Here is a 26,361-nt window from a genome sequence, read left to right on the forward strand (position 1 = left end):
AAGCAATTCCGAACTGTTGACTCATCTCAATGTTTGAACCGGAGGAGAGCTGCACGTCCCAAGAGTCAGATAAGATACGACCCGTCCTGCGGATGCGCCGTCACTGTTTTGCGTCCAGCGGCACCCCAGCTGTATGAGATTCATGATTCATCCCTCTATTTTCACAGGCTACCCTTAGAACACACATCTTCCTTTTTTTCCTCCAAAATGGAAAGATTCCAGTCTTCCATGCGCAAACGGCTCTACAGCTTGCCGCAAAACATTGTGCAAAAACCCTTTTTGACTGACAGCGAAGGAGACAGCGGCGACAAGGACACTATGAGGAAAAGTATTCGACTAAAACATTTGTCCTCTTCGTCTCCTGCAAGCAGTTGCAAGAGTATTGAGGAGGCCGGGAGCGAAGACTTGGAAAGGGACGTTATTGTGAAGACCAACTTGAATGGGGACTGTCGCTTCTTTAGAAGCAGCATCTCTTCCATCACCGGACGGCATCTTCCCAGGTCAGATTCGGCTGAGCAGCGGCGCCTCATCATCGAGGCTGACGCCGGTGTCAGTGAGAGTTTACCCGGTGAGCACGGCCCCGGGGCCCAGGAGCGAGCAGCTGGAGGGCTGATTGGCGCAGCCGGGCAGCCGTCAGTGTATGACCAGTCAAGTTTTATCAAGTTGGAGGGTACAGAGCAAATAATACCTGAAGATGACCGGCTGTACCAAGCTGGCTTCATGCACCGTCAGTTCGGGGCGATGCTACAACCGGGAGTCAACAAGTTCTCCCTGCGGATGTTGGGGAGTGAGAGGGCCGTGGAGCACGAGAGGGAGCGTGTAAAGTCTGCAGGCTTCTGGATAATCCACCCCTACAGTGATTTTAGGTAATTAATGTGCACAAAAGCCTTATTCACAAGCTGCAGCAGAGAAGTGCTGCCGTGGTCCTGTCACACAGGTGTGGAAACCGGTCATTATGAAACAGCCCAAACATGAGATTAAATTACACACACACACACACGTGCAAAAAAGGGTTTTTCTATGACTAATGTGGTATCATGATTATAAGGAGTGTCAACCATGCAGACTTGCTGCATCAAACTGAATGTGCCTCACATGTCTTGATTGTATACATTGCTTATCTTCTGAATATTGTCATTTATTTTATGTCTACACAAGTCATGAAAGCCATTCTTACCAACCAAAAAAAAACTGATGTACCATAAAGGGCTTCACTGTCATGCAAAATCCTCTTACATTCTGACTTTCATTGTGCTTTTAAAATACATGTGCAGGGAATAAGCCCTTCTTCTGTTCATCCTCAGAAATATGTGCTTGTGTCATATTTTCATTCATACATGATAAGTACAGTTATCTAACCCACTAATTTTGAATGCACTTGTTTATGTATTTATTTTATCCACCACTCTAAACCAACCCACAATTCTCAAATTTTCTGCCCATTCTGCGCAGTTTATTCGAATACTGCGTGCATGCCGGACGTGCATCAGGGGATTTTCATGACATATAACCTTGACACTCGCTGTCATCATATTGTATGTTGATGTGTGTCACTGCAGGTTTTTTCCACTCATCTGAATTACACTTTTTATTTTTTATGATTTTAGTGAGGGCAGTGGATTACAGAGAGTGCAGCAGGAGCTTGGAAATGGGGTAATCAAAATAGGGTAACATGACCATTCAAGATATTAGAAGCACACATCAGTGGAGATTATTACAGCACAATTAGTCTAATGGAGCAGGGATGGTGTAGACGGGGAGGGGACAAACGACAAAAACAGAAACAGAGAGACACAGAAAGAGAGATTGAAATGAAAATGATGTTATGAGGATTCAGGTCGTCCAGCTGTTAACTCTGCGCTTGAGGTACGAGGTGTCAGTGCTTCATGCTCGGTTGGGGTCACACATTGAGCAGGGGCAGGGTTTTAGTGCAGAGTGCATGGCTCTTATGGGTGAACGCTTTATCCTTCAGATCCCCTTTTAAGTTGCAGCACTAAAGATTATTCTAGGATTTTTTTTTCTTATATGGCAGTGCAAGGATTGCAAGTTCTGATCCTTCAAACATGCATATTCACTTCATGATACCTATTAGAACTGCGAGTGAACCCACTGTGTGCTTCAACCGGCACTGTACATCAGCACTGTGCAACTCGTGCATCCTCTCCTTGTATCTTTTGTGTTGCTCATACCATAAGTAACTGCTGTTTATTATTAAGGTTTTCTCTGGATACAGAAGCAGACAGACTGAACTGGCACGCTGTGTAAATATTATTAATATGATTGCTGGTGGGCCAGAGCCACAGTACAGGTGTGTGTTAAGCCACTGAGCTGCGTGCAGGCTGTTGTGTTTCAGCTGCACTCTGGCAGCAAGAGATAAGTATCTCTAGAACAAATGTGATCCCTCTTTCAGCTGTCCTGATTGATCTAAGCTCCTTTCACAATTTTAAGCTTTGTTGTGTTCACTTTGCATGTAACTCCTCTGACTTTGTGCTGTCATTCTCTTTAGCGTAGTCCCAGTCTGACCCAAATAGTGCACAGTTCATATCTGGACCCGAACAGGTTCGCAGACCCTGCAGATTTTGGCAGTATTTTAGGACAGCACCACCAAGTCACTCGATGATGTTAGTGGGCCGCTGGGGGTGTACACAATCACCTGATGAGCCAACAGGATGTGCATTACTGGCATCCCCTGCAGACCTTTTTCTTGATTTATGTATTTTTATATCCAGCTGTGCCAGTGTTCTGCAGCACCGTGACATGTGCAGAGCAGTAATGCTAACTATTCAACATCTGGCTGATGGGAGCTGAGTTCTGGAGATGACATGGAATCCCAGGAGATAACAGTGGATTTAGCCAGAGAGGGAACGTGCAATTAGGACCAGTGTCTCAGTGCAGATGTACAGAGAAACGCAAATGCTTTGTTTGGCAGACACAACAGAAAGCTGATTATAACAAATGGCCATCCTGCTCATTCTGGGTCCCACTTTTCGTTCCCCTGTGAACATTTGGTGTAAGTAACTGGAATTGATAGAAAAGTATGATGGCCTAGTAACATCTGAGCTCGTCACCACTCGCCAGCTTGAAAATGTCTAGTTGCATCTACATTTCTCTACACAAAATTTGACATATTTTGAAAGCTCAAGGCCTTTTTGTTCAAACAGCTGTGGTGGCTTAATGTGCCTTTATTACTGATCAGAAGGTCAGGGATTCAAGCTCCAGCACTTCTAAGATACCACTGTTGAGCTTTTGTGTAAGACCCTTAACCCTATCAGCATCTTGTCACCTATGGCCTTGTGCTTTGATCCCAGCTTCTCAACTGGAATATGTGAAAGGTCTTTGATTTGTAAAGCTATATAAGCACAAGTAAATAAAGGCCTGTTCTGTTCAGTACTAATACCACAGCAGCACATACAGCTGTAACATGTTCCTTACTTTATGAAAAGACTATCCACACAGCTGGCTGTCAGATGAATACTGTATACTGTACTTTTAGACTTTCTTGTCTTTAAATCTAGTGAATGTTAGTAGAATATTTCACACTGCGCATAGCCTGATGTGATGCATGCACTTCCGCAGGTCTGTGCCCTCCTCTTGTATTTGTTCCGACCCTATAGGTGTATCAAGCTCCGGCTGAATCAATCAGAGGTTGAATAGTTCTCCTAATTGGACCAGACATGTAATGTTGCTCATGTTGGGTGAAGTAAGAGTACAGTATGAGGTTTGTAAATAGTTGTCCTCTGTTATGTCTCTGCTGAGAATATTGTTATATATATATGTTCAAAATCAAGAAATAATAGATTGATCAGCCAATGAAATCAAATAGCATTACAGTAAACATTTCATTTGAAACAGTTGGTTTCAAACGATCCACTTGTAATGGATTCATAATAATGTTTTAAAAAATTTTAGTGTAGGGAATTTAATGTAAAAACTTAAATGTATCCCTCAGTTTCATGCAGATCTTAGTGACACTCAACACACTGTTTATGAACATTGATATTTCCTCATGAGCAATTCAGATTATTTTCCAATAACCAATTTTCTTCTTTGGCTTTGTGGCTAAAAGCCAAACACTGAACTGAATATGTTATCTTGTAGAAATAAGCCTATTTCTTACTTTCCCACTGTTATATGTTCACTCAGTTTGTTTTCTTTCTGTTTTTCTCTTTTGGATCTTGATCCAATGGGTTTTGAAGCACAGTGGGAAACTGCAAGATGTCGAGAATTCCTTTCTATTTGAAGTTACCACAAAACCCTTAATTGTTTAGAAAATGCAGCTCATGATCTGTGTGCACACTGTTCACACAGATCATTAATGAGAAGTGTTTTGTCTGGTACATCGCCTGTTTCTATTTCTATGTTTCTGTTATCTTTTATTATTGTCATTTGTTCACAAGACAACACAACAGACCACAGTTGTTAGTTCCCACAAACAAGCAGTTATTTTAAAAGGGATTATCATAATTTTAGGATTTGTTAATATGCGAAACATTCTATCAATTAAAACTCCTAAAATAGCAAAAATGACCATTTAAAAAAAACGACAGTGCCAAAAGTCACACATATGCTCAGTGCATTAGCTCGCAACTGTTTATAAGTATTCATTTGTGCAAAAGAAAAGCACAAATTAGTTTGTTTTGAGGGCTTGGCATCACCAAATTTTAAGCTTTCATTAAAGCAAAAACTATACATTTTCTATTATGAAATTATCAACAGGTTATACGTTCGGTTAGATGTTTTTATGTATTGCTTTTTACCTTTAATTTCTCTCTCAGTTGTTATGATATCTGTACTGTCAAATAAAAAAACATAAAATCACTATGTTAAAAGTTCTGCGGTCAAACATTGTCAACATGCCAGCAACATGCCAGCAACATGTTTTTCTTCCAAAAATCTCGTGAAAGACAAGGGAACAATTGATCCTATTAAAAGAAATAAAGAACCACCTCAGTTTTAGAAGTTAGATTGCAGTTCATTGTAAACATTGAATTCTAAGCTCAAATTCTCATAATTTGTGTACTGTGAATGTAAAGTATTACTTTCTTGATCTGTTTTTACTGATTTATTTTACTGATTTTATTGCTTGTCATATACATAATTGGTGTTGTGTGAATTTGATGTCTGTACAATGCCTGAAAAGCACCTTCACTCCCAGATCACTGCTATCTGTACATCAAGGACCACAGTGACAATAAGTGTCTCCCTTTATCATGTTGACATTTTCCAGACATGGGACCTGCTGTCCTCTCTTTTATCAAGCCAGATAGATAAAGAAAAATTCAAGAGCCCATTTCTAGGCCTAAGTAGCCTGCTTTCGCAGTTGAATTGTGTCTTATGTCCGTTGCTTTGTGTTTCAGATTCTACTGGGACCTGACTATGCTGCTGCTGATGGTGGGAAACCTCATCATCATCCCTGTGGGCATCACCTTCTTTAAGGATGAGCACACGCCACCCTGGATTGTCTTCAACGTGGTGTCAGACACCTTCTTCCTCCTGGATCTGGTCCTCAACTTCCGTACAGGCATCGTCAAGGAGGACAACACAGAGATTATCCTGGACCCACACCAGATTAAGATCAAGTACCTGAAGAGTTGGTTCGTGGTGGACTTCATCTCCTCCATACCTGTGGACTACATCTTTCTCATCGTGGAGACACGCATCGACTCAGACTTTTACAAGACAGCTCGAGCCCTGAGGATCGTACGCTTCACAAAGATCCTCAGTCTGCTGCGCCTGCTGCGCCTCTCCAGGCTCATTCGCTACATCCACCAATGGGAAGAGGTAGATGAGGACAGATCTTTTTGAGCTTCATTCAAGACCTATGAAATAAAGTTTTTATGGTGCTTAAAAAGAGACAATTGTTAATAGATGGTTTGTTGGCAGCCATCTTGATGATCTTTTGAAAAGAAGATTCCAATTTGATGCTGGTCTTTTAAATGGTACAGTTTCATGTCTTTTAAGCTTTGGCTCTTAGAACCTGTGAATACTTGACAAATTATTTTTAAATGAAGCTTGGTAGTTTCTTGTTAAAGCACTCGGGATAGGGAGGTTTGCATTGCACAAGCAGATTTCTCATACTGTTGCTTTCATACGCATTAATACTTTTTCTGCATCAAGAAAAATCATTTAATGCCCCTGCACAATCATTTTGTTGGCTGCTTCTTTTACACACTCCCACTCCGATGGTCAGTGTACTAAATAACAGGTATTTTCCTGCATTATCTCATTTCATAATTCTGACATTGCCTCCATCCCATTCATCCATTATCAGTGCAGATGGTTACTCAGCACTGAAACAGCCTTCGCTGCTCTGTAGAAGATTAAGTGTGGTCTGCGATGGGTCGTTTGGACAAAGCAGCACTTAACGTATATCTCAAATCCCCTGCTTGCTTGAAAGAGAGTTGAAATCTCATAGGTTTATCTACAAAGCGATGTGTGAGTCATTGTGCCTTTTCCCTTAATACTGAACAATCTCTGTCGTAGGTTTTCCACATGACGTACGACCTTGCCAGCGCTATGGTGCGTATCATGAATCTGATTGGCATGATGCTGCTGCTGTGTCACTGGGATGGCTGTCTGCAGTTCCTGGTTCCCATGCTGCAAGATTTCCCTCATGACTGCTGGGTCACTAGAAACAAGATGGTGGTAAGTGGATTATAAATGAGTAAGGCAGCAGCCCAACGTGTCAGCTCTCAAAACTGCATGACAGTCATAAAGAGGCTCTCAGATTTATCGGTTTTTACTGTGCAGATCGTATTAACACCAACAAAGTTATCAGGTAACCCCCTTTTTTGATAGTTCCAGGCACAGAAAAAACTCTTGCTCTTATAAACATCAAACTGATAATGGCGTTTATCATGTTGTTGGTAGCTCATTTGTTTCCTCTTAATAACAAATGATACATGTTAGAGGACATAGTATAAAGAATTTGTTGTCATTTGAGACAGAATTGTTAAAAGTCTGTACATCAACAAGAATTTGATAGTTTCCTTGTATTTGGCAACTACTTGATTTTTTGTTTATTTACTCCGCTTATGTGATAAACTGTTGCTTTTTTTTGTAGAAAAGAGGTGGCAGAAGTAGGCAAATCATTCAACCAGTGCCATACTGATAAGTGCTACAAATAAACACGATTGGTGGTGGCTCATGACAGTGTCTCAGTAGAATAAAGACCCCACCATCTGCTTTCGTCTTCCTAAACTCTAATGCAGCTCCCGCAGACGTGATGCAGCACTAATACCACGGATACTTACTACAAAACTTTCTCTTTCCTCCTCTGCATCCCACCCAGAACGACACTTGGGGTCAGCAGTACTCCTATGCACTGTTCAAGGCCATGAGTCACATGCTGTGCATCGGGTACGGTCTGTACCCCCCTATAGGCATGGCTGACGTGTGGCTCACCATCCTCAGCATGATTGTGGGCGCTACCTGCTTTGCCATGTTTGTGGGGCATGCAACTGCACTCATTCAGTCTCTGGACTCTTCAAGAAGGCAGTACCAAGAAAAGGTGGGGGTTTGTACCTTGTCATAGAAAATCCAGATTTTCAGGTCCAAGAGAGCTCTGCCACTCTTTACTGACGTAATGGCTCTGAATACTTGTTCCCTCCTGATTGGAAAAGGACAAAGAATTTCATGCAGGAAGGATGAGTAAATGAGTAAATCCACCGTTATGTATGCAAAAGCATATTCCACACACCTGCTTAAAACTGAGTTAAATATTTCCAGTGCACATAAAGCGCTCTGTGGGGAATTCAGGTGTGAAAATACTCCAGAGACAGGGACTGTCAGCAAATCAAAGACAACAACAGAGAACAGAGAAAATGATTGTTAGACGTTTGAGCTCCTGCTGCACCTCAAAAAAGAGACAAACATGGCACAGATTTGATATAACAGGAAATACCATACACAGACGAGCTGCTGTGATCATTCATGATGCTTTGCTGGTAGAGTACACTGCTGAAGGACACAGTAGTTAATGTCATTAGCTGCAGCCTGCAGAGCACAACTGAAATTGTCAGATGTGGCAGAGTCACAACACTGCACTATGGGCAGGTTTCACAGATGGCCTGACAGTTGACTGTTAACCTAATGAGATACATTATAGTCCACCTCTGAGCCTGCACATCAATCACTTTAATATATCCCTTTTGACATGACTTTGCATTTTATGTTTGTGACAAATGCAGTTGCATCAAAGTTTGTACACTCATATGCATTTCAGTGATGGTTGTTCACTCCAGTGCTTGTAATAATTGGGCTCTTGTTGTTTTGCTGTCACAGTATAAACAAGTGGAGCAGTACATGTCCTTCCACAAACTCCCTGCTGACATGCGCCAGAGAATCCACGAGTACTACGAACATCGTTACCAGGGCAAGATGTTCGACGAGGAGAGCATTCTGGAGGAGCTGAATGAGCCACTGCGAGAGGTCACTGCGGTTCTTGTTGCTCTCATCAGATTATTAAAAGAAAAATAAGTGACACGTAACATTATTATAGTTAGCGTCCATTCAAGCTATATTGTCAACAACTCTGCCTGTGGGCACCTTTTACTGTTTGATGAACAGTTACATAGATTATCTTGATACCTTTTAACAGCTACATTTCAGCTACCATGCTGTGCATTTCAGTATGTTCTAAACTACTTAAATGTTTGTATATTGCTTAGGAATACTAAATGCAGACTCAAGATAAAATATGACCAACATTGTACTAAATTAATCTTATTTCAGTGATAAATATGTAAATACATGAGGACAGCCTGCTTATTCTAAATCGTTTACAGATAATTATTGATATAATCCAATATGGCTGTCTTACTTTGCATTATAATGTTAATAGTCATGTAATCTGATTAGTAGTGGCTGTATGAGGGCAGGGAACCTTATTAACAGAGCACTAAGCTGCTTTTATAATGATTGGAATGTACACATGTAGTAGCACAGGCACTGTGAAAGTCTCTCCGAAGCAAAGAATTGACAGTGTTTTTCTATGTTTGCTGCAGGAGATCATCAACTTTAACTGTCGCAAATTGGTGGCCTCCATGCCCCTGTTTGCCAACGCCGACCCCAACTTTGTGACCTCAATGCTGACCAAACTGCGCTTTGAGGTCTTCCAACCAGGCGACTACATAATCAGGGAGGGAACCATCGGCCAGAAGATGTACTTTATCCAGCACGGTGTCGTCAGCATAGTAACCAAGAGCAGTAAAGACACCAAGCTGACCGATGGTTCTTATTTTGGAGGTGAAGTCTGCACACAGTCTGCTGGCGGCTCTGCATGCCGGTGTATTCTATAGAGGGTGGTGGGCCAGTTTTAATGTGTACGAAGGAGTGGTGATTGTAAGATTCGCTTTGATTTGCTTTGCACTGGCACTCAGCAGATTAACTTTCGTGACCGTTAAAGCTGGGAATAATCATCCTCATCATCTCCTTAAAAGGGCTCGGGACTAAGAGGAGCAAAGCTTTGTGATCTTTGATTCCATCTGTAGGGTTTTCCCTTTTGTTTAAAACTGAAATCCAGAACTTTCCATTTGAAGTGTCCTCGGTTGCTTCATCTCAACCTGTTGTCTGTATACAGCTTTGCAGCAAAGTGATTGGCCAACACAAGTTACTGTGACCCAGAAACGTTTTTGATATTTCTCAACATTCCAACATAGTACGTATTTCAAGAAAAACATGAAGATCATTAAACCTATATCTATGGATTAAGTTATTTGGCACAGCGAAACACACACACGATGTTAAATGAGGATAGAGTCCAAAACCAACACTCATGGTAAATGTCCGAAATGTCATGTTGTTGTGTGTCATTAGTAAATTGAATTGATCCAAAGGGCAGAGAAAAGAGAGCGCATGTGAGTGTGTTGTATGTCTGCAATATGTCTGTCCTAAAAAATATGTTCTTTTTTTTTTTTTTTTTAATGGGGCATTATTTTATTTTTCTGATCTCGCACGACAGACGAGGTCAGGACAAACCGTAAGCTGCAGAAATTGCATTAAGTGCTCCATCTGTGGGGTTCAGAGGCATCAGTTTTTTATTTTTATTCCATTGTCTCACAATAATAATACTATTTCTCACTTCTCTTTTGTAAATTGATCTGAAAAGATGTGAATTGTGTGGCTTTGCATCTCAAATCTTGCATTAGAACAGGGAAATGATTATATAACACTTACTATTAATCATCCCCTTTTTAATCCCTGCTGTTAATACTTGTTTTAGACACTGAGGGAAATCTGTAAAGACATGGAACAAACATTTGGACTTTGATTTTCCTCTTTCCATGCAGAGATCTGCCTGTTGACCCGAGGCAGGAGAACAGCTAGTGTGCGAGCAGATAACTACTGCCGGCTGTACTCTCTGTCTGTGGACAACTTTAATGAAGTGCTGGAGGAGTATCCCATGATGAGAAGGGCATTTGAGACCGTGGCTCTCGACCGCCTGGACCGTATCGGTAAGTTGTTTGCATAAAAGACGGACAAAGCTAAGATGTCCAGCACAAAGCTAGTGGAAAGTGCTGTAACCTCCCAAGAAATTTCAGTCTGGAAACCATTCTCAAATCCATTCATGGCTCCACAACTGTGGGATCAAACTGAACAACTTTGTGCTTTATGCACAACTTTATAGACACTTGTGAGAATCCTGAAGTACAATGCTAAATATGTATAAAAACATATGTATTCTAGTGATAGGACATCTCGGCAAAGTAATGTACATGCAGGAATTGTGTGCTGCCTGCAGCAGGAGTGGCAATTCCCATCGCAATCCTTGTCAGCCATTTGAAACAAGTAAGATAACAAAGCCGATGCATCAGTTGAAGACAGCTGCTGCAGAGCCACTGGGTACCCAGGGAACCACAACCCTAGATCAAAGAGAGATTATAATTTAAAAAAAGATAATCTAATTTTGTAAATTCTTGCATCTTAGTGATGAAACCTGTAGATTAATAAGGAGTAAATAATGAATCAGAAGCACACATAGTATCTCTGATGTCGGTGTTATGAGAATTCTCAACTGCACATCTACAGAATTTGTTTGAACAGAAATTAAGCACAACAAATCCCACATTCATTTTTAGCAATACCAGTATTAGACAGCCTCTTTAGTGTGAATGTGCTATACAAGAATTTCTTTTGTTTAATGGCCTGGATTTGTGCAAGAACCTGCATTTATTCTAGTGGCCAACAGGGGGCGACAACTGGTTGGAATTCTATGAGAAAATTATCACAAACATCTTCATAGGGAGTTTATGATTCTCTAGTTTCAAGGTTTGTGCAACAGGTGCATGATATTCATTTTCAAATTATGGTCTTATTTAGAGTAAGATAGATTATAGGTTTGGGCAAAGGTTTTCAAAGTGGGAGGCGGGCTTCTCGATCCAAAAATATTCCAATGATGCTCATTAAAATGAAGGTAAGAAATCTTATAACTTAATGAATCAATTATCAAAACGACATAACATTGTATAGCCTTCATTTTTTAAATTTGGTTGAAGAAACAGTTCAATGATGCATTTTACCACATATCCCAGAGACACAAAACAACCATCGAGATAATAAACAACCCCAAACACAGCCAGAATTGCTCAAATGAAACATAAAATGACAACAAAAACACTAAACCATCACAAACATACATCTGGTGACTGTAGAGCAGCATCACAAACAGAAAGAGAAATAAACAACGCTGACCGCTAAGAGGTGGATGAGGTCAAAATGCTGAACTCCAGACTTTAAAACACAGTTGCTACATTAATGTTTCATATACAGCCAAAAAGGACATTTTATAGGAGCCCGTTTCATAATTTATAGTTAATTACCATTTACATGTTCATATTTATGTTTTTCAGTTTTATTTGATTTATGTGTCATAACAGAAAAGACACAGTGAAGGAGATGTCATTGGCTGACAGAACCAATGGGATGCTGGTTCAAGATTTAAGCAGAGCATCCAGCCAAGCCATTCCAACAAGCTAATATCAGCAATATAACTCTTTTTTTTCTTAGTTTTTTTTAGCTGTATGTTTAGAATAAATAACATGCTATATTTAGAGTTTGTATTTCCCTGTAATAAGGTGGAGATAGGTTATTTGCAGATAGATGTTTGAGTTATGTTGTTATTTTTTAACCTCCTTGCTCAGATATGTAAGGCTCTAATACTGGTGAGTTGCTCTAATAAGACGTAGCCAGCACTCATTTGTTGCATGGCCCTCTTTTCTCTTTTACTTACAGGAAAGAGGAACTCTGTTCTACGACATAAAGTCCAGCATCACCAAAGCTCTGGTACACTAAACCTTCACGAGACCGAGATGATCCAAAGAATAGTGCAGCATGACCGTGACATGGCCCAATGTACACAGCTGATTCAAAACAGCACTGCACAGTGTTTAAACTCTCTCCCTGCTCCTCCATCACCCACCCCTGTTATCTGGACCTCGCTGGTTCAGGCTCCACTCCAGGCCGCTGCTGCCACCACCCCATTGGCTCTGGCCTTAGCTCATCACTCCCAGCTGCCTCCCATCCTCTTCCACAATCCCCTGGCACCAGGGTCCGGCTCCATGAAGGAACATAGCAGTCATCTAAAGAGGGTGCACATTGGAGCGAACACTTCCTGTAGCTACGGTTCAGGGCCTGGATCTCCTGCCAGCCCTGCCAAATTTAGATCTGTGGTCGAACCTCCCACTTTGGTGTTCCCTGGTACGCAGTATTTTTCTCCTGGACCTGCGTCTCCCACTCTGACGTCACAGCCTATTTTCACCAGCAGTCTGCAGCCTGTAACTACTCTGTCCACACACCAGCCATTTGCCCACCCTTCACACTCTGGCATGGCCCCGATTTTCCCCATCTGCCAGACCACCGTCTCATACACCTGCTCCTCTCAGTTCCACTCCCAGCCCTTCCATGGTGCCATGACCACTCCACCCCAATCATTAGGTTTACTCCAACAGGGAGGGCCAGGGAGGCTTGCAGGGAGATTCCCTGCTCCAACCATAAGCCCACTGATTTGCAGCTCAGTTAACCCCATACTGAGCCAGCTGCAGCAGTCCTCTTATGCCTCCATGCATACGTCCAGTCAGAACAGAGCAAGCAGGACATCCAGTGATGTGAGCCTCCCACATTTTGTCATCACTAATACCCAGTCCTCTTCTGGATTTAATCAGCCAGCATCTGCAGGTGGAGCTGGGGCCGCAGCCTCTCTGGCCCAGCAAACCCTGGCAGGACTTCAGTCTGCTTTCCTCCCCCAGGTTCTCCCTGAACACTCGGCCCTTGCCTCCTTGGCCCAGTATGGCTCAGCTGAGGTCTTGCCTTGCTACACGCCTCCTGCGCATAGTCCTAGCACACAGAGCCCTGCGAGGGGAAGGACAGTTTACCACACTGAGCTCCCCAGCAGCCAGGGCTGTCATAGTTCTCCAACTCTTCAGACCTCGTGCCCTGCCAGGGGGGCCACTACCCTTAAAGAAACTGCAGAGTCCTCTGCAGATCTCTTCACCCAGGAAATAAAGACTATCTCAGGCTCTCATAGCTATATGCACCAGGAAAGGCCTTTGGTCATGAGAGGTTCCTCCATGGGAGCAGAAGGGGTCTCTTCCTCTCCCTTGCCCGTCAGTAAACCCCACACCCCAATCCCAGGTCAAGCCACTCCTGTCTATCGGACACATTCAGGACCTGAACCTTGGAACCAGTCCACTGATATTCACTCTCCTCTTGTTAGATCTCCTGCTAAAATGTTAGAAAATGAAAACCAACAGTCCAAACTTCCCTCCAACTTGTGAGTTTCAGATACCCCCTCCTTTGAGGTCTGAAGAACTGGGGATCACCTCCTTGCTGGCATTGTTTAGATAGCCACAGTGTCCATTTTTAATGTCGGAGGGTGTGTTGTTCTAATCCGATTCAAGATCGGTGGTTTTGTTTTTCAGCAGAACGTTTGGATCATGATTGATGGACAATGACAGATATTGTTTCCTACAGATTATTGAATCTTTGAAATATGGTGATCCAAATTGATTGACGAGTATATATAACACCTCATAAAGATTTCACTTGTTCTATATATTATATTCTAACCTCACTCTGTGATTTGTCGTCAGTATTTGTTTGAAGCCCCATTGTCCAGACTATTTTGTGTAACCTGTTAGCTACATCTGTTTAGTTATTCACAACTGTATTGATTTATGATTGAAACCAAAAAGCACTGTCTACTGTTTATATCCTTTCCAAGGAGTGCTTGAAGTGTCATCTCAATGCAGGGAAAGCCCCTCGAAGATGTACGGTGAGACAGACTGTATACTTTACTCACTTCAGAGATCACCTAACGTGAAGGTCTGATGACGGCATGTCTTCCAAGATAGCTTTTCAACAATATTGCACACCCAATGGGTCACACAAGACACATCAGACTGCATTAAAGAATAAGTAATGAATGTAATGCTATGTTTGTCCGTCTCAGAGATGAAGAAGTAGAATTCATCTGAATGTTTTGAATCATGATGATGATTATAGCTGTCTGTAGGATAACCAGTCAAGCCGCCCGATGGATACCAGCTATTTTTAATCTGGCACTGACAAAAACACCTACCTGAGCCGAATTTTGTGTGTCATTAGCATAGTATGCAATAATCTGTGTTTTTTTATGGGCTTATAAAGGTACTGTGAATTGAAGAACCTGTTTCAAAGACCGATTTTAGTAAGAGCTAATTCAAATAAGGGAGGTGAATTTTTTTTAACAAAAAGCAATTATGGATAATCCTCCTGAAACCAGCGATGCACTAAGATTGACGTGAATGTTTCTTGCACCAGTCAAAGGGCTAAAAGCAGTTACTTGGACACATGATTAACAAGAAACCCTGACGGGTCATATTGCTGCCTATTTACCTCTGTCATTGTACAATGTTAGATTGTAAAATTTGACTTCTGTTGTTGAACAGTTGCTGCTTTGTAATGCTATGCTGACTCTAAAAGACTGCTTTTTAAAACCACTATGTCACCTGTCTACATGTAAATGTGTTTAGATGATACATCTCTCTTTCTGGACCTGTGGCCGGTGACAAACTGTGAGCAACAAGCTGGTCAGCAGGTCAGACCACTGGAGCATCCTGCCCATTGGGTTTAGCTGCTTGGGTACTGGAATTCAGTTTGCTGTGACTCTGAACCCCGACCTATGAAAAAAGACACTATCCGTCACCAGCCAGTCACTGCCAGCGGGCTCGGATCATTCCTTCATTTTATTCTCCTCCAACCACCTACCAGCAGCATCAGCTGGGTTTGAGTTTAGATTTACTTTGAGAACATTCAGTTTGAAATGCTTTTAAGGAAATATGCTGTAAGTTTTCAATCTAATAATTAGGTAATTTCTTATTATATTGCCTTTGAACTACCATATGTGATGATTTACTTTCCTATATGTTATGCACATTTTATTTTAGCGACTGAATTCAATGCAATAAAATAACATATGGTCAATGATGCTTGTCCTAGCTCTTGATTTCTGATTGAAGAGATTGAAGTGAGTGTGGAATGAAGAGAACTGATAAAAATGAGAGAGAAGTCTCAGACTTTAAGCTATAAACTCTCAGATTATAAACTGAGAATGGTGCAGTGTTATTTGGTGCCAAAATTCAAAATAAACAGAATTATAATCTGCCAGATATTCACTACAAAGAAAATTGTCTGCCATGTTCATGGAGTGATAACTGGTGGATTTGTGAGTAAACGGATACTTAATTCATTGTTGCTTCAAAGGTTGCTTAAGATAAGCTTCTTTTTCTCTTACAATGAAGCTGTCAGTTCAATACAAAGCAGGCAAAACTCATAGGTTGTCCAGGACAACAAATCCATGTCCTGTAGTAACGCTCTCTGATGAACTAGATTTTTTAAGGTAACACACATATTAATAGTTTTCTTAATTTTTCCACTGACAGATTTATGTTTAAGTTCATTTTTCTAAACATTTCTCTAAATAATACTCTACATACTTTATCAACAACATAAAAAAATTCTGGCGTTAAAAAGAGTCAAAGACAACTCAGTGGAGTTTTCTGGGTGCCTTGTTTCCATGGTGAGCCATTGCAGTCAGCAAAAGATCAGGCCTTCTGAGTGGAGTTTGCATGTTGTCCCTCTGCACGTGTGGGCACTCTGGCACCCTCCCACAGTGCAAAATCATGCATGTCAGCAAAAATGGAGATTCTAGATTGACTCTTGGAGTGAGAGTCAGTGTGCTTGCATGTTTCTCTCGTTTGTCTCTGTGTTAGTGTTGGGATGTGGTGTAGTTTACCCAACCTCCTGCCAGATGGCAGCCAGAATAGGCTCCGGCGCCCTCACAACCCTGAATTAGATCAAGCGGGTATAAAAAAAAAAATGGATGAACGAAGAAATAGATTAACTGTCACAGCTCTATTTTCCTTTTTTTAAAAATCATTATTAATTTAACAAAGTTGTAGTTATTTCTTGATTGTTTAAGACATTGGAGATGTTTTTTTTCTTTTTGCCACATCTTTAAAAATCTGTCTTTTGCTTGAGAGATGTGATTCACTTGTAATTTTCACAGACAACACCAACAATTCTGGTTACTGCTTTCTGCTTAGTTTATGTAACTGGTAAGTTAGCATGTGGTTTGTTTGCATTTTACTAAATATAGGAATGAACTCAGTGTAAGGAGAGAAAGAAAAACACAGCTGATCCAATAGTTCCTTTTATTGGATCCCGTCAGTACACTGAAACATTTTTCCAACTGACAGATATATGGAAATCATGGGAGAAGACTATAACATCAGCAGGACTTAGACAGGAAACTGGACATAATGGAGAAATAAATCATGGAGTTACAGTTGATGAAGTCCTTGGCCTGAACCCAGTTTGGACTTTCTGTCATGAAAACCATCAGGATTGAAGATGGAGGGACGGAGGGATACATAATTGAGAATCGGGGAGTGTTTATTAATGTCTTTTTTATTAAGTTCAAGGCACCAGCACGACCCTCATGGTGTTGGTGTAACCAGAGCCTGGGCGCCAGCCGGTCACAACAAGGGCTACATCGCCGGACTTGAAGAATTTGCGGTGCTTGCCTACAAACAGAATAGAATAAAATTATTATTTTGTTGAACTAATTTGAGATAAAGCCTCTAAGCGATTTCACATGATAAAATCCTTCTAACTGTGGGTGATTTTAAGAATATTATTTCCACTCACCAAATTCCAGGGCAAAGTTCACACGCAAGTCAACGTCCTCAGCCCAGACGTCGTTGGCAGCCTTGGTGTAGAGCACAGGGTAGACACCGCGGTGCAGGTGAGCCTGGCGGGCGGTTTGACCACAGCGGGTCACAGCGATGATGGGTGCACGGGGTCTGTACCTTGACAGCATGTAAGCAGACCTGCAGGTGACAGGAAGACATTTATTACAAAGGTGCAGTAAGATGTGGGACTCTGAACGTCAGCATGAGCTCATCTTTTCTCATCAGTTCTCTGGCTTTAGTGATGAGGATGAACTGAGAAGTTATTAGTTTGAAAACCAAAACAATGAATTGACAGGACTAAAGCACTGTATGCAAACAAGTAGCCTTGAAATCCAACACTGATATTGTATATCAACTATTACTACTTTATAGAAACTAGTGTAATTGTGAAATGAGTCCAGCTGACAGTGGTATTTTTTCTGAGTCACATGCTGTGAGGATGAAATCTCAAATGGAGAGGAATGAACAGAGAGTTAAAATTAACACCTCAAATGTCAGGGTTCAGATTTCAAAAGGTCACAAGTGGAGAACAGATTAAACGTCCTTTGAGCCATGAGTCTGGGTAAGGGAAGGAGCAGAGGCAGCAAGGTTGAAAGATTTCATACTGCAGCAGTTTCATGGCCCAGAGTGGATGGCGCAGAAGATACTGTCACTCAGTGCCATACATAGAAGAGCTGCAAGATGGACATACCTGCCAGTCTTGGTGAGCACAATGATGGCGCTGGCGCAGCACTTGAAAGAGGACTCAACAGTCCCAATGGCGACGGTCTCTGTGGGGTCACGGGTCAGATGAGAGGTGCGACGCAGCTCCTCAAACATTTGCCTGTGGAACATGGCAGCCTCAGCCTCGCGGGCAATCTGATGATGTGAAAACAGATAGCAGTTGCTGACACGCTGTGATCGCACAGCTTATTCAAGTGGTAATTAACCTTAGTGTAGAGCTCTCCTTTCCTGAAAGCACACTGAGGCATGAAGCTAAACAACAGTCGCAGCCATGATGTCCAGTAAATGCTGCTGTGCACTGCAGGCCCTCAAACACTAATTGAGCAGTAGCATCACACAGTTAAAGCAGAAGACACACAGATATGCTGTTTGGTAGCAGATGGTTTGAATGAGGAGTAACATACATCATTACCCCACGCAAAAGGAAAAGAGTTAGTTTAACTGAAACTGTTTCGTGATGTGCTCACAATGAGGACACTACTTTTCTCTTCATTCTATCTGATCTTCATATTTACACACATACACACACATGTGCATATATATATGTGTGTGTATGTGTGTATATATTATGTACATATATTTACATATATATAGTAAAAATGAACTTTACAAGGCTGAACTAACACAATACACTATCGTACTATCACAACAAAACATGCTTGGTCACTTGACATGACTTGTGATTATAATTTAAGCAAGGTGATGTCATTCAATAAAGAAATGATTAAGTATAGTGTGTTTTCAACTGGATTGTCTTTATCTACCATCAGATCTTTTGGGAGACAGATACAAAAAATGATAACTTGGTCTCAAGCTTTTGAGCGCCACTGCTTTTTCATATTTGTGTATTATTTATCACCTTGATTGTTTAGTAAAAGTGAGCAATACTATTTTAGACCCATAAACTCAATAAAAACTGTGATTTGCTGAACATGTAAACATTCATATTTCTTTTAAAGTCAATGCTATAATGAAGTTTCCTTTATAAATAATGTCTCTATGCTAACAATGAAGGCTTCTTTAAACACTCAAAGCACAGACACACAGCGGGAGATTTCTCACATCAGACAAACAAAACACGCAAAAGCACTGATGCATTATTCCAGTATTAATGACTAGCATGATGTAACAAAGAGAAAAAACAGGCACACTTACACGGTGCTGTGTGTGCACAGCCTCCAGAGGGTACTCTCCCTTGGCAGTCTCACCACTCAGCATGATGCAGTCATTACCATCCAGCACAGCGTTGGCAACATCACTGGCCTCAGCACGGGTAGGACGAGGTTTCTTGGTCATGCTCTCCAGCATCTTAATGTGAACAGCAAGACACACTGCATTATTTCATGTCTGCAGACACACTTCTTCCTTCCCTTTAATTCTATACTCTGACACATGGTGATAAAGACCTGTGTGGCACAGATGATGGGCTTTCCGATCCTGTTGCACCGGCCAGTCATCATCTTCTGGGCGATGAAGACCTTTTCTGTTGGGATCTCAATGCCCAGGTCTCCACGAGCAACCATGATGCCATCACTAGCCTCCAGGATCTCATCAAATCTGACAGAGGAAAAGAAAAGAATTGTTCAACACTTGTAAAAACAAATCTGTCCAGCTGTGACTGCTGGTAATCCACTCACCTGCGCACACCCTCGTGGTTCTCCAGCTTGCTGATGATCTTGATGTCCTTGCCCTTGTCGCCAAGAGCTTTCCTGACAGCCTGAACATCAGCAGCCTTACGGATGAAAGAGGCGAAGACCATGTCAACACCCTGCTCCACGCCAAACTGCAGGTCCTGCAGGTCCTTCTCAGACAAAGCGGGCAGATCAACGGCGGCACCGGGCAGGTTGACACCCTTCTTGCTGCCAAGCATACCGCCATTTTCAATCTCACACATCAGGTAGTCGTTGCCTTAGAATACAAAAAATACACAGAAAATCTTTATACAGAAAATCTAAAAAAACATTTGGTACAAAGAAACACTAAAGGACCAGATGGAAAGAAAACACCTGATTATTGGTGTGCATACCGATTTCTTTGACTTTTAGGGAAATAAGACCGTCATCAACATAGATGTGGCTTCCAGCCTGCACAACCTTGGGCATGTTTTTGTAGTCGAGCCACAAAACTTTCTCATCACACTTCTCCTTGTACTGGTCGTCCATTGTGATCTTGATGGTCTCCCCCTTCTTGAGCTCTACCTCAGCGGTGCCGCTCTGAACAAGATGAAAAGAGAGCTCATACAGTTATTTGTTCCCCACAAATCTAAAATGGCCTCATGTGAGCATTGGTAATTTGGCAAGAACTCACGCCTTTGATAAGACCGGTCCTGATTTCTGGTCCCTTGGTGTCCAGAGCAATGGCCACTGGCCTGTATTCAACAGTTCCCTGTCCAAAGCTCTCAGTTGCCTCACGGACATTCTTGATCGTCTCAGCATGGTACTGTTGAAAAAACAGAAAAACAGTTTTCAGTCATACTGAAAACCTCTGTCCCTCTGTAGCTTTAGTAGATTGCACTAGTCAATTAATTATTTTCAAGTCATACCACTGTTCTGTTTAGACAAAAGAGTATCTCTAAATGTATGGCATTGTAAAAAAGGAAGCTGAAACTAGTACAACAACAGGTGGTCGTACAGGCACATAGAGAGCTCAACACTGACTACAAAACTAAATGCTGTATATCCACAACTGCAACACATTTTTAGTACATGAAATTCAATTTCCCTGTAAAAATAGTTGACATGCATTATAAGGCGCAGCTGTTTCTAACTAAATATTTCAAAAAAGCAAAAAAAAAGCTGGCAGTCATTTACATCGATTACATCGAAGTAGAAATTACATTTAAAAATAAAACTGCCTTAGAAATTAAAACTAGTGTAAACACTGACTGCCGTTCTCAGTCAATACTCTCGCTGCCCTGTTGCTTCCCTGCATACCTTAACTTCTGCAGTTGTTGTGGGGGGTGACTTCTATTTTTAGTGGTACTGACAACTGTCACACCAATGAGATAGAGGTCATGTTTATTTTTTCCTCCCTAACAAGTCTTATACAAACTTTGTTGTGATTTTCTGGAGTTATGATTATTGACTGAGCTAACACGTGTTTTTACTTATCAAAGCTGAGCTAGCTTAGCTTGTGCGATTGAAAAGACTAGACTAAGTATTAACACTCTCGTCACAGAGGAAAGAGATGTGACTTTTAAAGGCAAAGGGTCAGTGGTGTAAGACCATCCAAAGAGTTGGCTGTTATATTGCTGGCCTCTAAGCTACAACACAGAGACCATACTAGAGGGTCAAGCACAAGCTCACAGATCATATTACAGAGTTACCAGGCCACAAGAGAAATGTCATACAAGCTGTTCCTTCCAAATGTAAAGGGTAAATCATCACTGGATCTCTTGCAGAGGGCACATAGGTTGCTGCTGCCCTGCCCTATCTGAATCTCTTCATTATATTTAACTTTTGAATATGCTTACATCTGAGATGTCACCGTCGGTGTTATGTATTTAATAGCTGCTAGTGGAGCGCCTCCTTTTGATGTAACTATTTAGAAATTTGGAAAACACATTTCGAACGCTTTTTGAAATTAAAATAGCAGCTCAAAGGCAGAGACAACATTACGTCTCATCTCATGACTCACCTCATGTGTGCCATGAGAGAAGTTCATTCTTGCAATGTTCATCCCAGCCTTGATCATTTCTTTGGCCATCTCCACAGAACGGGAGGCAGGTCCTGCATAAGGACAGGCAGTGAGTGCTCAATGACATGTGGGTGATGTGTAATCATCTAATTATTTTAAACACAGGTAAAGTTTCATTATTCAATAATTTCAATAATTAAGCATTTCATGTAATGAGAAAAATAAATGGGCTTTGATAACATGTCTGACCGATTGTGCAGACGATGCCAGTGTTGCGAGACTTTGCAGGCTCAGAGTCAATGTCCAGCAGGCACATGTGCTCAATATAGGTGTCTGCCATGGCAGCATGCATCTGCTGGGTGTGCATGATGGAAGAGCCGGAATCTTTTGACTTAGACATGACTGGATCTGTGTCTGGAGGAAAAATCCTATGGAGACAGACAAAGAAACAATGCAAATAAATATAAGTGTCTTTTTTTTTTTTTTTTTTTAAACACTTTATTTGTGATTTTTCAATATAAGTGTCTTTTTATGTTGATAGTCCACAAGTAAGAGAAATTCCAATTTAAATACAATGGCTTGTCTTTAAAAGGCTAGCACAATGAGTTATACATTTATCTGTGGGGAACATGTGCAGGCAATTAAACATAACAGCTAGTGAGAGAAAGTTTATATAAAATAAAAACCAATCTGAATGGAACACTGCACACTCGTATTAGCAGTGTGGCCTCTTTATGGATTACTTTTAAGTCTCATGCATTGCAGAGTGTCCATGTAAGATCACAGAACAGCTTGTGCAGAAGGCCACGACCCAAAGTGACAGAGGCTGTAGATGATTCATGCACACCATTGAACATATCTATTCTGCTCAAGTGCAACACCGGATGATAAATCAGCTGAGACTTGGTTGTAGAGGAGGCATACAACATACTTGCAAGCATGAGCAGAGGTGATTCATGACCCCCACCCCCCATCCCCCACGCCCCATCACACCTCCACCCTTTAAGTGTCTATGAATTACCACATGTTCATGACCCCATTAACTCTGTTGAAACATATCATTATAAAAGCATATCTGATGGAAGAAATGTTGCCAAAAACAACTACTATAAATTATTTATTCATTCAAGGAGCTTCAAGACTCAGAGCAACATACCGCATACTTTATAGAATAAACAGCTGAAAATACTCAACATGCACTGCTGCAAATCATAGAATCACTTTGCACGCAGAGCAGTAGATAAGATATGAAGGTGTTATTTGATTATGAGAGGAATTTTTTTTCTATTTTTTTTTTCTATAACAAGGCAGATATGCATATGTACAAAGAAGGACCGCAGTTGAGATGTTATGGCATTAATCACATAAAATCATATTAAATCCTTTTAATTCATAAAAGGAAAAAACAGCGTGGACGCACAATGAGAGCAGACGAAATAAAATGGACCTACACAAACATATTCACTGAGACTAAACCCTTGTCTTGTATGAACCTAATACAACAGTTTAATTCTCCTTTTTAGTCTGTTTTACATTAAGTCTTCTCGGTGTTACTCACCTACTGGGTGAACTTTGCAGGGACCAAGGCGCCGCCTTCTCTCATGCAGCGCCCGCTTTTATTCCATCTGGGACTACTTTCTTGCGCGTGCAACAGCTGGTGACACCCGATACGGGTTAAGGCTAACGTTCTGACTGATTACACAGTTGAACATATATCTTGGAATGGAGGTAGTTTTCCACTCATTTCTGTGAAGTTCATTGTCAAATTTTAGAATGAAAGCACATTTGACCAATTATTGAGCGCAGTTGTCAGTTTTCTTCGCCTGGCGACTCATGGTTTCCTCTTCTGAAAATGATACAGGAGCCTGTCCTCACTTTGGATCCGAAGCATTGTCCCCTATTAGCACTGACACTTGATACAGATGGTTTCATAAACCAGAACTTTATTCAAATCAGAACAAACCATTATTCATATAAAACAAGACCGGGATTGTGATCTGAACTGTGCTGTTATGAAATATGGGCTAAATGTATTTATCAAGATGCGTCCACCTTCATCTGCATTTTTTTTATATCCCTTACCACGTTTTAAAGACCATCTTTGTCTGTTATTTCCATCTTATTGGCAAATTCCATCCACTTTGCCTCTCCTTTATCAGTACCTAATCATATTTCTTATAAAGTTCACAGATAATAATTTATCTCTCATTTATCTTTTCGCATGTTAATGTCGTTAGGGTTTTTATGAGCTTCACGGGTCTGTCGGCACTAGTGCAGCCCAGTGCGATAAAACAGAGCTTCACAGACTTTGAGAGTTATTACGTTGTAGGGAAGGTGATACCTGGCTGAATTTTACATGCTGTGAGAGCTACGACAGATGATCCCTCATATGCAACCGTAGACACTTGCATACACGCAACTTTAATATCTACCTACTTCTTAATCGATAGAAAATAGATAACAATCGTACTCAGGCAGTCCCATGTGACGCAGTTTCAGCAAAAATAGAGACTGTTAATGCACTACGTCACAAAGTATCTGGTTGTCAAACTGTCAAGTTAAATCACGTTATGCCCATCTTAGCCATGACTGCCGCATTGGTAACATGCTGTCCGAGCCCATAAAACCAGATCCTCCTAATGCTGTTTTCATAATATCCCCAAATTCTTCACTGTTATTTGATACTGCCAAAATGCGCTTAAACTTAAAGTTTTGTTAAAGTTTTTCTTTCTTTCTCCTTTTTCACTCTGTTCTGTGTGTCTATGTATGTAATGTATTTTTAGTTATATGCCAGCCCCACGTGCTACACTGTATTTCCTAATTACTGAAAAAAGGAGACACTAAAAAATATATCTAAAACCCAGCTAGCATGCATGCAAAGATGTAAAAAAAAAAAGATCAGCTTTTAAGCTGTAATGTTAACTTCAATCCTAAAGCCTTTTACTTGCTGAATTGAAACAAATAGTTAATCTGAAAAAATACTTCTAGGTAACTTTGAAATGGAACATGAATATGTAACATCCTCAAACCTGTCCAAGAAGTTATAAATAGACTCGTTTCATATATAACTGGCCCGTGTCAGTACTGTAATTCTTCGATGGGGAGAAAACTGACTCCATCTGTCATTCACACAACTCCCATTTAGATCCAGATACATTTACAACCCAAAAAGGGAAGTGAGGAATTCAAGCCACACACTGCCAAGAAATATCCACAGTACTGCTTTCAGTGTGAAGGAAGAGTAAAGGCTAAGATGAAAAAGAAAAAGACTGAATAAACCAAGAGCTTACAATAAGGTCATCCAAGGGAGTAACTTTGATTTTGACATTGGTGGGGACATAAAAGTGCAGTTTATTTTTTTTTTTTGCATTACCAATCATAAGTTAATGGCATGCAGATGCTATATCTGCTAACCCAACAATTCTCCAGAGACTGTAACCAATAATGTGTTCTTATAAGTCGCTTTGGATAAAAAAAAAGTCAGCCAAGTGTTATGCAATGTAACTCATATAATGCAGGGTATCTGCACATTTTTTAATCAACAAATTTAATGACTTTTAAGACCTTTTTAAGACCTCTAAGAATAAAAATTAAGACCATTACCACGGCAAAAATATATATAAAAACTACACTCTAGGCTGTTTGGTGTTGAAAAAAAGTCCAGTGTGAAATGTGTGCTTCAGTGATACTGAATCAGTGTGTCAACATGATCGCATAAGATTTGAACGCACAAGGGAACACCACACACTACAGGACAATCGTGCCCAATTGTCACACCTCTGTGAAGGAGCGTGTTTTCGCTGCCATTTGTCTGTCTGTTTGTCTGAGGCTCTGAGCAAAATAAATCCATAATTGAACCTAATTTTCGAGTTATGTCTACTGTGCTTTTACAACTAGCAAAACGATTTTACTACCCAAGTTAACTTAAACCAGAACTTTGGACAACTCACGTGAAGCACAGACTGGTTTATGCAATAGTCAGCTGTCCATATATGGACAGTGACTTTGCAGCATAAACCACACGACAAAATCAAATTTCCTTCGGGATTAACAAAGTATCTCCAATCTAATCAAATAAATAAAAACGAGCACAGACCGCTCATACAGTCAATGGCACGTAGCCTACCGATAGAAAAAATACACACTCTCACACACATCACACAACCTGACTATCGACTGCTAACAACCATGATCAGTAACCCACACAAACCCAGACACATAATGGCTCGGCGGCCAGCAATCGGATAAACCAATGAAGTGAATCAATCCTGTGAAAGAATGAAAACAAGTGAATGAAACCTGCACTCACCCATTATGAAGTTAACTCTGCACCTCCATAATCTTGCCCCTGCTCAGCCAACACCTTGACGTCGGGTATGTTTGGTAACGTAACTGCGGCTAGCATTAGCAACTAGGCTACTAGGCTTGCTAAATCGGTAAGCATTAGGCTACAGAAGAAAGCTAGTCTTTTTAGCTACGTTATATTATCATCTTTCTTCTCGGCTATAAGTTAACCTTTGTTTACGGCCACTGGCCCTAACCTGACGCGCTAGCTGTCAAATCACCGGAAGTTTTCACCGGAAGTACTGGCGCACACACAAAACGTCAGCGGTCGCCATATTGTGCACAGAGCGATAGAAAATCGTCTCTCCTGACATATCTTTCTTTCATTTCGCCTAGATGAAATTTAATGCCACTCTTCGAAAATCGGCGAAATTTAAGACATTTTAAGACCTTAAAAAAGTATTTTTTATTTAAGACTTTTTAATACTTT

The 26,361-nt window shown here is 41.0% G+C and overlaps 3 protein-coding genes across 3 annotated transcripts in view; 2 read left to right on the top strand and 1 right to left on the bottom strand.

The window, feature by feature from the left end:
* The window catches only part of cox5aa (cytochrome c oxidase subunit 5Aa), a 131,219-nt gene that overhangs the window by 83,071 nt on the left and 21,787 nt on the right, over nucleotides 1-26,361 (top strand). The gene's annotated exons all lie outside the window — the stretch shown is intronic.
* On the top strand, nucleotides 171-15,379 carry LOC142384124 (potassium/sodium hyperpolarization-activated cyclic nucleotide-gated channel 3-like). The gene is made up of 8 exons (XM_075470104.1): nucleotides 171-866; nucleotides 5,358-5,781; nucleotides 6,484-6,645; nucleotides 7,292-7,510; nucleotides 8,284-8,430; nucleotides 9,006-9,246; nucleotides 10,290-10,454; nucleotides 12,232-15,379. The coding sequence occupies exons 1-8, from the start codon at nucleotides 208-210 to the stop codon at nucleotides 13,770-13,772; spliced, it is 3,558 nt and encodes a 1,185-aa protein (XP_075326219.1). The 5' UTR covers nucleotides 171-207; the 3' UTR covers nucleotides 13,773-15,379.
* On the bottom strand, nucleotides 16,675-23,252 carry pkmb (pyruvate kinase M1/2b). The gene is made up of 11 exons (XM_075470105.1): nucleotides 23,146-23,252; nucleotides 21,837-22,015; nucleotides 21,588-21,679; nucleotides 20,259-20,390; nucleotides 19,978-20,164; nucleotides 19,589-19,859; nucleotides 19,358-19,508; nucleotides 19,107-19,259; nucleotides 17,920-18,086; nucleotides 17,185-17,366; nucleotides 16,675-17,060 (listed from the first exon to the last, which is right to left on the bottom strand). Exons 2-11 carry the CDS (start codon nucleotides 21,985-21,987, stop codon nucleotides 16,954-16,956), a joined length of 1,593 nt encoding a protein of 530 aa, XP_075326220.1. The 5' UTR covers nucleotides 21,988-22,015; nucleotides 23,146-23,252; the 3' UTR covers nucleotides 16,675-16,953.

The sequence above is a fragment of the Odontesthes bonariensis genome, chromosome 7 (assembly GCF_027942865.1).
Source record: "Odontesthes bonariensis isolate fOdoBon6 chromosome 7, fOdoBon6.hap1, whole genome shotgun sequence".
Classification (NCBI taxonomy): domain Eukaryota; kingdom Metazoa; phylum Chordata; class Actinopteri; order Atheriniformes; family Atherinopsidae; genus Odontesthes; species Odontesthes bonariensis.